At 43.7% G+C, this 18371-nt stretch overlaps 2 protein-coding genes across 2 annotated transcripts; one reads left to right on the top strand and one right to left on the bottom strand.

The window, feature by feature from the left end:
* The first annotated feature begins 2042 nt into the window (after nt 1-2042).
* On the top strand, nt 2043-12041 carry LOC139575751 (gliomedin-like). The gene is made up of 11 exons (XM_071401016.1): nt 2043-2975; nt 3206-3870; nt 4417-4468; nt 4634-4660; nt 7871-8014; nt 9196-9288; nt 9630-9770; nt 10046-10132; nt 10253-10378; nt 10538-10688; nt 11405-12041. Exons 1-11 carry the CDS (start codon nt 2660-2662, stop codon nt 11868-11870), a joined length of 2268 nt encoding a protein of 755 aa, XP_071257117.1. The 5' UTR covers nt 2043-2659; the 3' UTR covers nt 11871-12041.
* A 1315-nt stretch (nt 12042-13356) lies between these two features.
* On the bottom strand, nt 13357-18018 carry LOC139575752 (dmX-like protein 2). Its single transcript, XM_071401017.1, has 3 exons — nt 17991-18018; nt 15537-15754; nt 13357-15286 (listed from the first exon to the last, which is right to left on the bottom strand). The coding sequence occupies exons 1-3, from the start codon at nt 17998-18000 to the stop codon at nt 15077-15079; spliced, it is 438 nt and encodes a 145-aa protein (XP_071257118.1). The 5' UTR covers nt 18001-18018; the 3' UTR covers nt 13357-15076.
* Nucleotides 18019-18371: the final 353 nt, after the last annotated feature.

Here is an 18371-nt window from a genome sequence, read left to right as displayed (position 1 = left end):
TATATATGTATATATATATTTTTTTAACCCGTGTTTGCTCTCATTTACTGTAGCCCATTGCAGATATTCCCTCCTTTCTCCTCTCCTCTCCTCTCCTCTCCTCTCCTCTCCTCTCCTCTCCTCTCCTCTCCTCTCCTCTCCTCTCCTCTCCTCTCCTCTCCTCTCCTCTCCTCTCCTCTCCTCTCCTCTCCTCTCCTCTCCTCTCCTCTCCCTGCCACTGACCTACAGCCCCAGGGGAGGAGTCTGGGTGAACAGAGCGGAAGGTCTTACTGTAATATCAAACCTCACATAGACTCAGTGTTACTGTCTGTGTCAATCAGAACTCCTGTGTGTGTGTGTGTGTGTGTGTGTGTGTGTGTGTGTGTGTGTGTGTGTGTGTGTGTGTGTGTGTGTGTGTGTGTGTGTGTGTGTGTGTGTGTGTGTGTGTGTGTGTGTGTGTGTGTGTGTGTGTGTGTGTGTGTGTGTGTGTGTGTGTGTGTGTAAATTAGTGTGTGCATGCATATGTGTGTCTGTGAAGGTGTGAAGGAATATGTACTCACGTTTCAACATGTGCTGACATTTGTTTGGCACAAGAGGTGGGTCGATTTCACAACTCTTCACTTAAATACAGGAGTAATGGTAAAATGGTTATTACACAATACTTACCTAATACTTACTGGGTCTTTGGGGGTCTATTCAATCAAGCACCAAATTGCACAATCAACGAATTGAGTGAAAATGTTTTCACATATGTTTTTCTGATATTTCATGATATGCATATTGTAAAAACAATTGCTGTGTTTCAATGACACCCAGATCAACTGAGTTTTCAGGCCAACACTTCTCTGGAGTGATTCATAAACACTCCAACGCTCAGAGGAGAGAAATGTCAGGTTGTTTTTCTGATTAAATGTTACGTACTGAAGAAATGACACTTTTCTGGTGAAATGCAATTCCAGAAATGGGTCACTGTTACAGTTACAGAGCGATGTAGAGAGCCTCGTGGGCATATAGGGGAGAGATGAGAGAGAGAGATGTGTAAATGCGGAAGGGAGCAGAGCACCTAATGTACTGGAAAACCATGCTCATCCTCATCATGGCATAGTGGTGATTCTCTCTCTCTCTCTCTCTCTCTCTCTCTCTCTCTCTCTCTCTCTCTCTCTCTCTCTCTCTCTCTCTCTCTCTCTCTCTCTCTCTCTCTCTCTCTCTCTCTCTCTCTCTCTCTCTCTCTCTCTCTCTCTCTGTCTCTCTGTCTCTCTGTCTCTCTCTCTCTCTCTTGCTCTTTCTCAGACATTGATTTGTGTTGATGTCTAAAGACCTCCAGTTATTTCCAAGATAGTTTTTTCTTGATTTGTGACATTTCCCTTTTTAGACTTTTTGTTTTAGAGATTATAGTTAAAGATCTTTTCATCTTTGAAATAACTACGATTTTGTCATGTATAATTCAATTTAATTCAAACAGTATAATTCAATTCCTCTACCAAAGTACTACAGCATTGTATATGTGAACACATTTGTGTACAAACTTGATTGAAATGGGTTGAATGGCTTATTCACTAGTGTGTTGATGTGATGTAATGACTTGTAGACCCCAAAACCTCAATTGTGAATAAATCCGTTTGAGATGAGTATCTACATGATGGAGGGTTTTGTAACAAATACATTATTGTTCAGGGGTAGAGGGACGAGGACACATGAAGAATACAGTAACAAAGAGTTTTAGCCTCAGGACCCTCTTAGTGTGTGTGTGTGTGTGTGTGTGTGTGTGTGTGTGTGTGTGTGTGTGTGTGTGTGTGTGTGTGTGTGTGTGTGTGTGTGTGTGTGTGTGTGTGTGTGTGTGTGTGTGTGTGTGTGTGTGTGTGTGTGTGTGTGTGTACATTATGTGTGTGTGTATATGTATATGTGCGTGTGTGTGTGTGTATATATGTGTATATGTGTATATGTATGTGTATATGTGTATGTGTGTGTGTGTGTGTGTGTGTGTGATGTCAGCCCCAGCCCACTGTGGTTGCTCTAGAATGGGTTGTGTGGAATATAAATCAGGTGACTGAACAGACGAGGGGTTTCTTCCCTTCCCAGACAAGCCCAGAGGATTGTGTAATGCCAACACACACACACTTTCCCACACACACACACACACACACAACCTACAATCTACTGTGTGCACACACACACACACACACATAACCCTGACTCCCCTCAACTGACACACACTCAACACAATGAGGAGTACAATTCTGTCCTCAGTGAGACCACCAAGTCTCTTCTCTTCAGATCAGACATAGAGATCAGGACACATCTCCTTCGGGACCTCTTTGATTCTATTTGGAACACTAGGACCAGATTCTTCTTCAGACTGGACTGGACATCCAGACGCAGTGTAGAGTTTGGGACTACAGATACATACTCTGTTCTGTTGGATTGGAATTGGACCTGGATTCTCCCTCAGACGTACAGTATCTATGGTCTGGAGTAGACATATACACTTCTGTCCTCTCGGATTCTATTGGAATTGCAGACTCCCTCTTTAGGAGAACGGGTATTTCTTGGATTCTGCTCTAGCCCACTAGACTAGACCTGGGACTAATCTTCCAAGAATACTTACTCCCTTTGTGTTTTGGGATTCTGTTGGAGAAGATATACTTCTTGGACTGTCTCTAACCATATTATCCGGTTCTGAATGCTGAAGCTAGTCGCTGACTCCCGGAAGGGAGGAGGTGGAGGAGGGATTGGAGGGTGTGAGATGCTCCCCTCACGCCCCAGTCTGTCTGTCTCCCTGCGGGTGATCATCTACGGAACGTGTGCCTTGGCACTGGTCAACACTGTGTCTCTACTAGTGCTCCTAGTGCAACAGAACCAGCTGTGGAGCCGTGTGGAGCTCACCGAGGCCAGGCTAGAGGAGGTGGAACAGAGCTCCGTGGTGGAGTTCCTCCAGGAGGTGCCCCGAGAAGTTGTAGCAGCAGGAGGCGCAGGGAGGCTGGCGGAGCTAAGAGGAGGTGCTGCTGCTCTTTTTAAACTGCCATGTTTTCAATACTTTTACTGTTGATCGTTTTCTGTTTGTCTTTGTGGCTGTGTGTACTGCAATGATGAATCTGTCGTGGACAGACATACGTAACATAAATGAGTTGCTGACACTAGTTCTGGGTTTCCAAGACGATGTAATAATTGATAAAACAATTACCCCTCTGGGATTAATCATGTTCAGGTATTTCTTATCTTATCTTAGGCCCAGGGTGGCTTGCAGGGCTGCGTGGAGGAGGTGCAGGAGGAGGTGAAATGGGTCTGGGGAAGGAGCAGAGGGAGCAGGGGGAGTACCAGTACTCCCGTAACAAGAGGAGTCGTGAGCTGGAGAGGGAGCTACAACAGGAGTTAAAGGAGGAGCTGAGGCTAGAGCTGAGGGAGCTGAACCATCAGAAGAGCCAGGAACTCCTGCAGGAGGTGACTCAGGGGCTACATCAGGGGCAGGAGGTGACTCAGGGGCTACATCAGGGGCAGGAGGTGACCCAGGGGCTACATCAGGGGCAGGAAACGGGGCGAGGTGGACTGGACACAGGAGAGGAGGTACACCCTGAGTTGAGAGAGGAGTTACACCACGGGTTGAGGGAAAAGATGGACAAGGAGATGGACAAGGAGATGGACAAGGAGATGGACAAGGAGATGGGTAAGGAGATGGACAAGGAGATGGACAAGGAGATGGGGAAGGAGATGGGGAAGGAGATGGGTAAGGAGATGGGGAAGGAGATGGGGAAGGAGATGGGGAAGGAGATGGGGAAGGAGATGGGTAAGAAGATGAGACATGAGCTGAACCACAAACACAGGAAGACAAAGGGCTTCCAGAAGACTGAGATACAGGACGACATGATGATGATGATGACCTATTCTATGGTGCCGGTAAGCTAGGCTACTCCATGTCTCTTTGTATACGTGTGTGTGTGTGTGTGTGTGTGTGTGTGTGTGTGTGTGTGTGTGTGTGTGTGTGTGTGTGTGTGTGTGTGTGTGTGTGTGTGTGTGTGTGTGTGTGTGTGTGTGTGTGTGTGTGTGTGTGTGTGTGTGTGTGTGTGCGTGCATGTGTGTGCGTGCATGTGTGTGCGTGCATGTGTGTGTGTGTGGGCGCTGAGGTATGTAGTGAGCATCTCAGACGTAAGCCCTGGCATGTATATACATGATCCGTTTGAAAGAGAAAAAGCTGTGTTTTACATCTAGAACAAACAGTGATAGAAAAACAATGAACAGACTCTTAACAGACTAGATTCATGACTCTTGTTAAATACAAAACTGTGTTAAAGTCTGTTATGTCATTTTTATAAAGTTTCATTTATTTCATTCTATTGTATTCTACTGAAATGTTCATACATGCTAAAATGTGAAGACATGCTGTATGCATCTCGTTTCTTCTCTTCCTAAATAAAAGGGGTTTGTTTGTTTGTTTGTTTCCAGGTCAAAGTGTTGTTGGATATCTGTAACAGCACCAAGGGAGTCTGCATAGCTGGTATGTCCCAATAATGACAAGAACAGTAATAATAATTAACACTCTTCTTTCCCTACTGTAACTCTGAAGTGAATTCAAGTGGAGTTTCACACATTTTCCAACATGTTTTCACCAGTCAAGGTGCAGTGTGTTATCATCCCCTGATCTCTCTATGTTGTGTTGTAGGACCACCCGGCCCTCCTGGACCCCCTGGTAAGTTGTCAACTGATTAAACACTTTAATGATTCATATTGATCATCTCAGCCATCACTCAAACCCTTTTTAGCCGTGCCACAGCTTTTTGCTAGAGTGACCCATAAGCATATCCCAGTAACTTGGTGTAACCGTGGCGAAATGACAGACAACAACCTGGACCCCCACATAATGTTAAGTATACCAAGGACTCTTCCAGAGCATCTCTGGGATATTGCTTAAGATTGTGTATTTATTAAATGTTTTGCCCACGGATGTGCATCTGTACTTCAGATATTACTCCTGCATGGTTGTAATGTGTCTGTATATGATAGGTCTGTCTGACCATGTAAAGTACTGTGGTTGTAATGTGTCTGTATATGATAGGTCTGTCTGACCACGTAAAGTACTGTGGTTGTAATGTGTCTGTATATGATAGGTCTGTCTGCCCATGTAAAGTACTGTGGTTGTAATGTGTTTGTATATGATAGGTCTGTCTGACCATGTAAAGTACTGTGGTTGTAATGTGTCTGTATATGATAGGTCTGTCTGACCATGTAAAGTACTGTGGTTGTAATGTGTCTGTATATGATAGGTCTGTCTGACCACGTAAAGTACTGTGGTAGTAATGTGTCTGTATATGATAGGTCTGTCTGCCCATGTAAAGTACTGTGGTTGTAATGTGTCTGTATATGATAGGTCTGTCTGACCACGTAAAGTACTGTGGTAGTAATGTGTCTGTATATGATAGGTCTGTCTGCCCATGTAAAGTACTGTGGTTGTAATGTGTCTGTATATGATAGGTCTGCCTGCCCATGTAAAGTACTGTGGTTGTAATGTGTCTGTATATGATAGGTCTGTCTGACCACGTAAAGTACTGTGGTAGTAATGTGTCTGTATATGATAGGTCTGCCTGCCCATGTAAAGTACTGTGGTTGTAATGTGTCTGTATATGATAGGTCTGTCTGACCACGTAAAGTACTGTGGTAGTAATGTGTCTGTATATGATAGGTCTGCCTGCCCATGTAAAGTACTGTGGTTGTAATGTGTCTGTATATGATAGGTCTGTCTGCCCATGTAAAGTACTGTGGTTGTAATGTGTCTGTATATGATAGGTCTGTCTGACCACGTAAAGTACTGTGGTAGTAATGTGTCTGTATATGATAGGTCTGCCTGCCCATGTAAAGTACTGTGGTTGTAATGTGTCTGTATATGATAGGTCTGTCTGACCACGTAAAGTACTGTGGTAGTAATGTGTCTGTATATGATAGGTCTGCCTGCCCATGTAAAGTACTGTGGTTGTAATGTGTCTGTATATGATAGGTCTGCCTGCCCATGTAAAGTACTGTGGTTGTAATGTGTCTGTATATGATAGGTCTGTCTGACCACGTAAAGTACTGTGGTAGTAATGTGTCTGTATATGATAGGTCTGCCTGCCCATGTAAAGTACTGTGGTTGTAATGTGTCTGTATATGATAGGTCTGTCTGCCCATGTAAAGTACTGTGGTTGTAATGTGTTTGTATATGATAGGTCTGCCTGCCCATGTAAAGTACTGTGGTTGTAATGTGTCTGTATATGATAGGTCTGTCTGCCCATGTAAAGTACTGTGGTTGTAATGTGTCTGTATATGATAGGTCTGTCTGCCCATGTAAAGTACTGTGGTTGTAATGTGTCTGTATATGATAGGTCTGTCTGACCATGTAAAGTACTGTGGTTGTAATGTGTCTGTATATGATAGGTCTGTCTGCCCATGTAAAGTACTGTGGTTGTAATGTGTCTGTATATGATAGGTCTGCCTGCCCATGTAAAGTACTGTGGTAGTAATGTGTCTGTATATGATAGGTCTGCCTGCCCATGTAAAGTACTGTGGTAGTAATGTGTCTGTATATGATAGGTCTGCCTGCCCATGTAAAGTACTGTGGTAGTAATGTGTTTGTATATGATAGGTCTGTCTGCCCATGTAAAGTACTGTGGCTGTAATGTGTTTGTATATGATAGGTCTGTCTGCCCATGTAAAGTACTGTGGCTGTAATGTGTCTGTATATGATAGGTCTGCCTGCCCATGTAAAGTACTGTGGCTGTAATGTGTTTGTATATGATAGGTCTGTCTGCCCATGTAAAGTACTGTGGCTGTAATGTGTCTGTATATGATAGGTCTGCCTGCCCATGTAAAGTACTGTGGCTGTAATGTATTTATGATAGGTCTGCCTGCCCATGTAAAGTACTGTGGTTGTAATGTGTCTGTATATGATAGGTCTGTCTGACCATGTAAAGTACTGTGGTTGTAATGTATGTATGGCAGGGCTGTCTGACCATGTAAAGTACTGTGGCTGTAATGTGTTTGTATATGATAGGTCTGCCTGACCATGTAAAGTACTGTGGTAGTAATGTATGTATGATAGGGCTGTCTGACCATGTAAAGTACTGTGGCTGTAATGTATTTATGATAGGTCTGCCTGCCCATGTAAAGTACTGTGGTTGTAATGTGTCTGTATATGATAGGTCTGTCTGACCATGTAAAGTACTGTGGTTGTAATGTATGTATGGCAGGGCTGTCTGACCATGTAAAGTACTGTGGCTGTAATGTATTTATGATAGGTCTGCCTGCCCATGTAAAGTACTGTGGTAGTAATGTATGTATGATAGGGCTACCTGACCATGTAAAGTGCTGTGGTTGTAATGTATGTATGGCAGGGCTGTCTGACCATGTAAAGTACTGTGGCTGTAATGTATTTATGATAGGTCTGCCTGCCCATGTAAAGTACTGTGGCTGTAATGTATTTATGATAGGTCTGCCTGACCATGTAAAGTACTGTGGCTGTAATGTATTTATGATAGGTCTGCCTGCCCATGTAAAGTACTGTGGTTGTAATGTGTTTGTATATGATAGGTCTGTCTGACCATGTAAAGTACTGTGGTTGTAATGTGTTTGTATATGATAGGTCTGCCTGCCCATGTAAAGTACTGTGGTTGTAATGTATGTATGGCAGGGCTGTCTGACCATGTAAAGTACTGTGGCTGTAATGTATTTATGATAGGGCTGTCTGACCATGTAAAGTACTGTGGCTGTAATGTATTTATGATAGGGCTGTCTGACCATGTAAAGTACTGTGGCTGTAATGTATTTATGATAGGGCTGTCTGACCATGTAAAGTACTGTGGCTGTAATGTATTTATGATAGGGCTGTCTGACCATGTAAAGTGCTGTGGTTGTAATGTATGTATGGCAGGGCTACCTGGCCTGCATGGTCTGCCTGGGCACAATGGCACTGATGGCATCCCAGGACTAGACGGTCTGCCTGGGCACAATGGCACTGATGGCATCCCAGGACTAGACGGACTAGCTGGGGCTGATGGAAAACGAGGGAAGAGAGGTACGGAGTGAAAGACCCTTTTACAGTAACAGAGAGAATCATTCTTACTCTGTATTTTCTGCCTCATTGTATCTATCTGTCCATCATCTGATGTGTCCATTATGTATTGTTACCTGGGGCTCTGTCTGGTTCTGTGACTGAAAAGAGAGAGATAATAGAACAGAAAGGGTAGAGCAGATCTCCTCAGGGTCAATAACATGCACCCTAACACACACAACCTCAGACACACAAACAAACTCACACTCACACGCACACACCTACACTTGCACACAATTACCCCACGGTGCACCCAGATACACACATAAGCCACACACACACACACACACACACACACACACACACACACACACACACACACACACACACACACACACACACACACACACACACACACACACACACACACACACACACACACACACACACACACACACACACACACACACACACACACACACACACACACACACACACAGATCTCCACATACATAACACTTTCTTTCACCTATTCTTAATTAACTGTCATTGGACAGGCATTCAGATCTATCCAGAGATATGTGATGTGTCATAATGCTGAATCATGTTCTCCACTGTGGTGGGCTTCGCTTTCTCTCCATTCAAACACCATAGATCCGGAAACGGAGGAAGAAAGGAAACTGCTCTTCTGTCCCACAGTAGACTAATGTTATTCATGACTCTGTGGTTTTGGGCTGCTCTTGAATGGGCTGTAAACCTCATTCTCCCATCAGCCCACTGGTGCGTTCCTCAGGAGGGAAGGACATGATTCACACCCTATTTCCTATATAGTGCACTACTTTTGACCAGAGCCCTATGGGCCCTGCTCAAAAGTAGGGCACTAAATAGACAATATTTTAGCAGCCCAGGAGAAGTGAATGGAATGGTTTACTGGATTGGCTTTGACTTGACGAATCCTTGGAATTTACAGACTGGAAGCGATGATTTAGTAGACCCATGTCTAGTTCACATTGTGGGAACTCTTTTCTTAACAGTAGCTCAGATATAAGAACCCACGACACAAGCTTGACTCATTTGATTGTGGTCTTTATTTAGGGTTTATTTTTGGGTCAGGCCTTTATGAATTCCTGTTCCATTCCATGTCTCAAGCTAGGATTTGTAAATCACCTGTACATATGAAAAACGATAACCGTGTTCCTTCACAGGTGAGAAAGGTGAGCCGGGGGAGAAAGGAGATAGAGGAGACCCTGGACCCGCAGGAGAGAATACACAATCGTCCAACGATGTCATCTTGGAGGGTAAGAACGGACAGAAATGACAATGTCCATTGTCTACATGAGATACCTCACAATTACAACATCACTATGACTCCTATAGTACATGATGAGACTGGCTGTACCGTCACCATTGTACACTCAAATGGTTCAGCACATAACTTTATTGCAAAATCTTAACAGATCTTCATTAGAACTGAAAATGAATGTGGTCTTAGCACAACACTTAAGGTACCTGTATATGTTGCAACATTAGTGGGCAAGCCCTGTCCTGTTTCATGACCAGTCGATCCAGTTTATGCCTGGACAGCTCTACTTGAAATGCAATGTGATTGTGAAAATCCTTGTCTTTTGGGTCTGTCTAGGCCCCCCAGGTCCGGCTGGTCCTCCTGGTACTCCAGGCCCCATTGGCCCTCCTGGACCTCCTGGCCCACAAGGACGCCAGGGGCCCCCCAGAAACAAGAGCCACCGGGCCAATCTTTCCATCCACGCTGCCCAGACCCTGGGTGGGTAACTACCCTGCACACCGCTACTTATCCTACCCAACTCCCGTATCTACCCCCCCCCCCCCCCATCCATACTGCCCAGACCCTGGGTGAGTAACTACCCTGCACACTGCTACTAATCCTACCCAAGTCCCGTATCTACCCCCCCATCCATACTGCCCAGACCCTGGGTGAGTCAGCCTGTTACTATCTATCCTACAGTTCCTCTACCCACCTCCAACTCTCCTACTGATTCTAACATCATCACTTTCATTGATTATCATTGACTATTTCAGATCTGTCACATGCTGTACCAAACGATGGGACTCTGTCCGCCAAAGAGGCTGGGAAGTTACAAGAGATACCACTAAATAAGAAAAACGGTACAATGACTTGCATGACTTCAAGGATTTGTTTAAAAACCCTCAGACAAAACATGAATATGCAAACCAATCAATCTAGCAATCAATTAAACAATAAATGTTTTATCTTCTGTCCCCCAGAGTGCATCATCAAGTCACTGATCAACCCCCGTAACATATCTAAGATGGAGAGTACGTTCGGAACGTGGATGAAAGACACGGCTGTGCTGAACGACAAACGCATTTGGGTGGCCGAACACTTCTCTGGTACCTCCCAAACTCACACAACAGCCAATCAAATGTCTTTAGCATTTCTCTGGTACCAGCCAAACGCAGACAACAGCCAATCACATTATCTTTAGCACTTCTCTGGTACCTCCTACACACAACAACCAATCAAATGTCTTTTTGATTATCTGTCTCCAGGTCGCACGTTGAAGGAGTATAAGAGCATCACCTCATTCCAGAATGCCACCAGTGAGGTCATCGACGGCAGGAAGTTCTACCAGGGGTGTGGCCATGCCGTTCATAACGGATCCTTCTACTATCACATCGCCGGAACCACCAACCTGGCCAGGTAAAGAACCATTGTCTGGCACCTCCAACCTGGCCAGGTAAAGAACCATTGTCTGGCACCTCCAACCTGGCCAGGTAAAGAACCATAGTCTGGCACCTCCAACCTGGCCAGGTAAAGAACCATTGTCTGGCACCTCCAACCTGGCCAGGTAAAGAACCATAGTTTGGCACCTCCAACCTGGCCAGGTAAAGAACCATAGTTTGGCACCTCCAACCTGGCCAGGTAAAGAACCATAATTTGGCACCTCCAACCTGACCAGGTAAAGAACCATAGTTTGGCACCTCCAACCTGGCCAGGTAAAGAACCACCGTTTGGTACCTCCAACCTGGCCAGATAAAGAACCATAGTTTGGCACCTCCAACCTGGCCAGGTAAAGAACCATAGTTTGGCACCTCCAACCTGGCCAGGTAAAGAAGGGATGGTAATTATCCTGCTTGAATCCAATTGATCCCTTAGCTCCTACCGCACTAGATACTTGTCTGAGAACAATGGATAGTTGTCAGAGGGAAATCAAGGTGAAGCTTTTTGGCCTTGTGCAATTAAAGTCTTGAAGAAAAATATTCTGTCTGTGATGTCCCTGGCTGTGTACGATCCTGAGACTGTTCTTTTCTTCTGCTGGTGTGGCATTGTGGTGCACAGTTCCTAAGGAAACCAAAGGTAAATGTGGGAATGTAGATTGTTTATTTCTTACCTCCATCTCTCCATCCATCCCCCAGGTTCGACCTGCAGTCCAAGCGTCTCCACACCCTGGCCATCGACAATGCTCTGTACCACAACCTGTCCTACCTTCTCTACAACTCCAAGACCTACTTCAAGCTTGCGGCGGATGAGAACGGCCTGTGGCTGATCTTTGCCTCCAGTCTGGACGACAGCATTATGGTGGCCCAGCTGGACCTGAAGAGCTTCTCCGTCACATCGTACATCAACACCACCTACCCCAGGACCAAGGCCGGCAACGCCTTCGTGGCCTGTGGCGTGCTCTACGTCACCGACACCAAGGACACCCGTGTGACCTTCGCCTTCGACCTTCTGAAGGGGAAACCGGTCAACGTGACCTTTGACCTGAGGTCCCCTGGCGGGGTGCTGGCCATGCTATCCTATAGCCCCAATGACAGACACCTGTATGTGTGGGATCAGAGCTACGTGAAGCTGTATGTGGTGCACTTCATCTCTGATGACTGAGGATGTTTTGATGGTATTCTGAGGGTGTTTTGATGGTATTCTGAGGGTGTTTTTATTTTTACAGTATTCTGACATTGTTTTGACAGTATTCGGATGGTATTTTAATGTTATTCGGATTAAAGATGGCCAGCTTTTTAAAGTGCTTAATTAAAGATGAACAGCACTAGTGAATATTATGTTTTTTATATTTTATTTTTTATAATATGTACAGCTTGTCTTTAGTTTTATGCCATCTCAACAAGGACTCTTTTCTAATGGCTTTTTGGGACTGCTGGCTGGGATAAAACACCCTTTTTGTGAATGCTGCTAAAATATTACAGCTTTCAAAGATGCACACACTGTACCTTTTCCAATGTAGAGTTTAACTGAATAAGGGCTTATCAGAATAGGAAGTAGATCATTATAATATAATTGTTATAGTCTATATTGTATTGTGGCGATGGTTTAAACAGTAAAATAATTGCTGTAGTTTTCCATATTTTTCCATATGAGATCTTGGAATGATCTTTTTGTAAGGATACTTAACTGTTTGACTTGTTATATATTGTTTTTATGTCTCTCACTTGTACATTATATTTATTTGGAAAATGTAACTTTTTAAGGTCTACCCTGGAAACCTGGCTTTTTGTGGAGTTAATACTATTTATAGCTGTAAAGTCCTTACTAGACTTTCCCTGTGACTGCATGAAAAAATATGTATCAGAAATTAGTTTCCATATTTACTTGGATCCTACCATGACCAGCATCCCTTACAGAGGGCAAAATGTTTTAAAAATACCTATATTGGAAATCTGTACATATGTTTATTCCCGACAATGATATTTGCCGCTGCATGGTCTCTACTGATTATCATGTCTAGAGAGAGAAAATACAGAAACAAGCATAAAATCAACCTGATGAAATAAAAATAATTTATTCAACTTACAAAGGTATAACTTTGACCACGGTAGAACAGCCTGCTATATATTCCTGTCTCTCTCTGGACTCTCTCTAGTTCTCTAGTTATAGCCTCCCCATAGTGAGCTTTAGATAGATATATACTGTAGATACCTGAACAACACTTTACTTAAAGCACCTTTTTATGAAGTGTTAATATCTTATATAGACATGAATATCCCCTTATAGAGCATTATGAAGTGTTAATATCTTATATAGACATGAATGTCCCCTTATAGATGTTATAGAGCATTATGAAGTGTTAATATCTTATATAGACATGAATATCCCCTTATAGATGTTATAGAGCATTATGAAGCATGTACCATAAAGCAAAACAAGGCTCGGTACCTTTTTGTAAGGCGCCTAGCGTGTTATTGCTTCACTGTGATGTTTTTAATGATGCTCTATGACTGCATCTAAAAGGTGACCTATGAATGTTTATAAGGCATTATAAAGCTTCATAAGTACTAGCATCATACACACGACAGACGAGAGAAGGTAGAATATGTAAACATAGATGTCAGAGATCAGACGTGGTACCCAGAGGGAGGGAAGGAAACACAAATCTGTTTAATAATAATACGTATAATAATAAAAACAATACAAACATTTAACAAAAGATACAACTAATCCAGCTGGTATGATACAAAACAAAAAATTAAGTAAAACGCTTTCATGTTTGTACAAGCTGCTGTGGTATTTCATATATTTATATATTAAAACTATTTAACTTTTTACTACTAGGCCACATACAGCCAGACATTCATTTGTATATAACAGTAGTTTCTTTGTTCTTCCCATAGCCTATTCGTTTTGAAATAAACTTTTAGTGTCCCCAGATTTGAGTGCAAATATCTATTCAATAAGGTTTGTAAAAACAATACAGTACAGTAGTATCACCAAACACAAACCTATGCCATGTTGCACTGTCCCAGTAAAATACAGTATTAACCCCTTACATTCCTAACGTAAAAGGCAAAAAGTCCAACACAAATAACAACAGCCTGCAAAGAAACAACCAACCAACCAAAAACAAGTAAATAGTTCAACTAAAAAAAATGACAATGTTTGTGCAAAAACATAACATAACAGACCCCATGTGTTTCTTTCTTCTGGGGGGTGGGGGTGGGGGGGGGGGGGTTCAGTGGAACAGACAGATGAGACATATAGACTACACACAGTCACAGGATCAAAACACACCATCTTCCAAACACAACGTTCTAGCAGTGAGGCCGCTGCTGCCGCACAAACAGGCTTTTGACGGCAGGCGGGCGGCAGATACAGAGAGGTGTGATCACATAGCTAGGCTCAATCAATCGATCAATCGATGGAGTAGGCTAGCGAGTCACTGGTCAGCCAGTGTTATGGGATGGGGTCACTATGGGGATAATGTGCCATTAACAGTGAGATTAACAGTGAGATTAGCCAGGGAATGAAGAGGATAAAACCATTTCAACAAAATGCAGATCCAACAACTTTAGAGTCACACCAGACCACTGACTAAAGGAACCACAGCGCTGGTTAAATGTAGATGCTAAGAGAGTTGTTCAGCTTATGGGCACAAAATGACAACAGATACACACTTTTTAAGAGCTTGAGCACTTGTACAGAGCACTATCATATCAATAAACCATGTGGTTGCACCGCTTAAAACGAGAACAGGAAGTCATGCATAGCTTTCATATGGACTGACACACTCGTAAACGTCCAGCAGACGCCTTTAAAATGACAGGAAATCTAACTGTTAAAATCAAGTATGGAACCTGTTGCTTTTACGTTTTAATACACGCTTTTAGGCTTTGGGAAAGAAACAAATATTCACAGCTCAATTGATCTTTTCTGATAGGATTTCCGCGAGGTAAAGTCATACCGTACACTCTCTGTCGCTCTCTCAAAGCTGCTGAAACATCGGTCATCTCTCAACCTTTCACCTCTACGTCACTCATATCATTAGAGCCCTCTCAACTAGCCTATCCAGTAGTGTAATATACTTAGTGATCTATCTGTAAACCTTTACCCCGATCTCTCTTCGTCTCTCTCACACAAGTCTTGGCTCTCTACACAACGTTATACTAGTGAAAGAAAGTTTGGTTAATCTTTCAACCTCACTCCTTCCTATCCACCGCCATTCAGACATACCACTTTCAGGTATTTACGTTTCTACAAGATGTTGAATATTCTAGTGAAAGTTTGGTTATCGTTTCAACGTTCAACCACTAACCAATCAGATGACCTCTCTACAGACAGTACAGGAAGTGGTTTGGGGTCTACAGAATGTCGAAGATGCTAGAGGGGATGTTGTAGCGGTCGGGTAGAACCCTCATCTTGAGGGTTCCGTCGGCGCCGCAGGTGAATATGCGGTTGCCGGGGCGGGTCTCCACCTGCATAACGCCTGCTCCGATGTTCCGGAAGATGGACTGCTTGGCATGCTCTGTGCTAAACGAGTGCATGAGGCCATGGCCTGCCAGCTTCCACACCTGGAGGAGAAGGAGAGGAGTAGTGAAAGAGAGAGGTAAAGAGAAAGGCAATGATCAATACATTAATGGAATTACATGATGTCTTTCACAGATCAATCCTGTGACTTAAATACATTTTTACACACATTTGGTCATTGAAATACAGCTAGAGAGCACAGATTAATGGTTGACAGGGTTGGGAACAATTCCATTTCAATTCAGGAAGATTCTAATTCCATTTTCCTCATTAAAAAGTAATAAGGAAAATCACCTTCATGTTCCCCTCAGCTGAGCCGGTTACGAAGAAGTCTTCGGAGACGTCGAGCGCCAGGGCTTTGACGGCTGAGTCGTGGGCCTGGAAGGTGTGTAGCAGCTGTCTCTGACGGATGTCAAACACACACACAAAGCCCTTCCTGCCTCCCGAGATCAACAGCTGCTGCTTGGGAGCATACTGCACCACCGTCGCACCACTCTCATGGCACGGGAAGGCTGGAGAGACACAGATGACATTCTAACTACGAGTTATGAGTGACAACACTAATACAGGGGAGAGAGGGGTAAGTTGAACCAAACGGTAAGTTGAGCCAGCCCTTGTTTCTAGGAAACCATACACAAAATGTATAATTTGACCAAACATTTAGGAAGAGGACATCATTTCATGGAGTCTGAAAAAGTGGTAAACAAGGTTTAAAAAAACTGATTTTCACCAAGTCAAATGAATTAATTTTGTTAGAGGTTTCATGATGCTTGTATCTAAACTAAAGTAGATCATTTAAAGATTGTTCTATACATCAGTTGGGCTCTGTATAAGCTTCAGTATGAGGTCCTAAACCCAGCATGAAAGTGCATCCTTGGATCTGTGTGGGTTAATATAGTATTTTTTTTTGCCTTGGGGTAAGTTGAGCCAATGGCCACGGGATAAGTTGAGCCAACAGTTGAGCCAATGGCCACGGGATAAGTTGAGCCAACGGTTGAGCCAATGGCCATGGGATAAGTTGAGCCAACGGTTGAGCCAATGGCCACTGGATAAGTTGAGCCAACGGTTGAGCCAATGGCCATGGGATAAGTTGAGCCAACGGTTGAGCCAATGGCCACGGGATAAGTTGAGCCAATGGCCACGGGATAAGTTGAGCCAATGGCCACGGGATAAGTTGAGCCAACGGTTGAGCCAATGGCCACGGGATAAGTTGAGCCAATGGCCACGGGATAAGTTGAGCCAACGGTTGAGCCAATGGCCACGGGATAAGTTGAGCCAATGGCAAGTTGAGCAAAATGGAGTGTTTTATTTCCAGGTGTAGCGCGAGGTAGTATCGCTGGGATATCAGGTAACACCAGGGCCTATGTTAAATGTGTTAAAACAAGTACAAAGTTGTAGGTGTTAAGACCGTGTTAACAGATGCTTAAAATTATTAAAAGACAAACGAGCCATTGTGATGAATTGTGATCGGGAAATAAAGACATAGTTTAAATAGGCACAGAAATGTGTAGGCAGCTCAACTTACCCTGTTCCTATGCTCAACTTACCCCATAAACAGGGTAAGATGTCCAAAGAGACCACTTATTTTGGCCAAGCTATGTTTTCAAAACTGTAATGTTTCCATGAATGGAACCCAGTAAGAGTAGCTGCTGCCTTGGCAGGAACTAATGGACCCCAGGAAGAGTAGCTGCTGCCTTGGCAGGAACTAATGGACCCCAGGAAGAGTAGCTGCTGCCTTGGCAGGAACTAATGGACCCCAGGAAGAGTAGCTGCTGCCTTGGCAGGAACTAATGGACCCCAGGAAGAGTGGCTGCTGCCTTGGCAGGAACTAATGGACCCCAGGAAGAGTAGCTGCTGCCTTGGCAGGAACTAATGGACCCCAGGAAGAGTAGCTGCTGCCTTGGCAGGAACTAATGGACCCCAGGAAGAGTAGCTGCTGCCTTGGCAGGAACTAATGGACCCCAGGAAGAGTAGCTGCTGCCTTGGCAGGAACTAATGGACCCCAGGAAGAGTAGCTGCTGCCTTGGCAGGAACTAATGGACCCCAGGAAGAGTAGCTGCTGCCTTGGCAGGAACTAATGGACCCCAGGAAGAGTAGCTGCTGCCTTGGCAGGAACTAATGGACCCCAGGAAGAGTAGCTGCTGCCTTGGCAGGAACTAATGGACCCCAGGAAGAGTAGTTGCTGCCTTGGCAGGAACTAATGGGGATCCTTAATAAATACAAATACAAACATCTAGTTCTTGTTGCCTATTTATAAATGATTTATTAAATCATTATTCATTGAAGTTCTTGTCTCTCGTCATCATTGAACCTCTGCTAGCTACATTCTTCACCTCTGGCCTAAGAACAGTCCTTAGTCTGGAGTTATCACACATCACTCCCAGAGTTCTCATGCCTTATTGCTGAAATATCTTTGTTAAAAAGAAGTCTATATTTCCCTTGACGGAGTGATGCAGAATGTAAAAAATGTCCTAACTTACCCCACTCTCGTCTACTTTGCTTGATCAAGTCAAAATTTGACCGGTCACCCAATCTTTCATGTAATGGAGACACAATTGTGGCATCTAACTAGTTCATTTGACTGGTTTTATCTACTGTGGTAACTTTGCATGTTCATTTCTGGTGGACTGAAATTACAACTAAATCTTACCATGTAGCATGGCGTTACTGGGTGAAATAAGAGTACAACTAAATCTTACCATGCAGCATGGCGTTACTGGGTGAAATAAGAGTACAACTAAATCTTACCATGCACCATGGCGTTACTGGGTGAAATAAGAGTACAACTAAATCTTACCATGCAGCATGGCGTTACTGGGTGAAATAAGAGTACAACTAAATCTTACCATGCACCATGGCGTTACTGGGTGAAATAAGAGTACAACTAAATCTTACCATGCACCATGGCGTTACTGGGTGAAATAAGAGTACAACTAAATCTTACCATGCAGCATGGCGTTACTGGGTGAAATAAGAGTACAACTAAATCTTACCATGCACCATGGCGTTACTGGGTGAAATAAGAGTACAACTAAATCTTACCATGCAGCATGGCGTTACTGGGTGAAATAAGAGTACAACTAAATCTTACCATGCAGCATGGCGTTACTGGGTGAAATAAGAGTACAA

The sequence above is a fragment of the Salvelinus alpinus genome, chromosome 5 (genome assembly GCF_045679555.1).
Source record: "Salvelinus alpinus chromosome 5, SLU_Salpinus.1, whole genome shotgun sequence".
Taxonomy (NCBI): Eukaryota; Metazoa; Chordata; class Actinopteri; order Salmoniformes; family Salmonidae; genus Salvelinus; species Salvelinus alpinus.
Note: the sequence above shows the minus strand (reverse complement) of the source record. Positions and strands in the feature narration are given on the sequence as shown.

What these genes read in the sequence shown, in the direction of transcription:
- LOC139575751 (XM_071401016.1), top strand. Translation starts at nt 2,660, where the DNA reads ATGCTGAAGCTAGTCGCTGACTCCCGGAAGGGAGGAGGTGGAGGAGGG. An exon ending in TGGAAAACGAGGGAAGAGAG is followed by an intron (nt 8,015 to 9,195) that starts GTACGGAGTGAA and finishes GTTCCTTCACAG; the next exon opens with GTGAGAAAGGTGAGCCGGGG. An exon ending in GGAACCACCAACCTGGCCAG is followed by an intron (nt 10,689 to 11,404) that starts GTAAAGAACCAT and finishes TCCATCCCCCAG; the next exon opens with GTTCGACCTGCAGTCCAAGC.
- LOC139575752 (XM_071401017.1), bottom strand. An exon ending in CAGCTGAGGGGAACATGAAG is followed by an intron (nt 15,287 to 15,536) that starts GTGATTTTCCTT and finishes CTTCTCCTCCAG; the next exon opens with GTGTGGAAGCTGGCAGGCCA.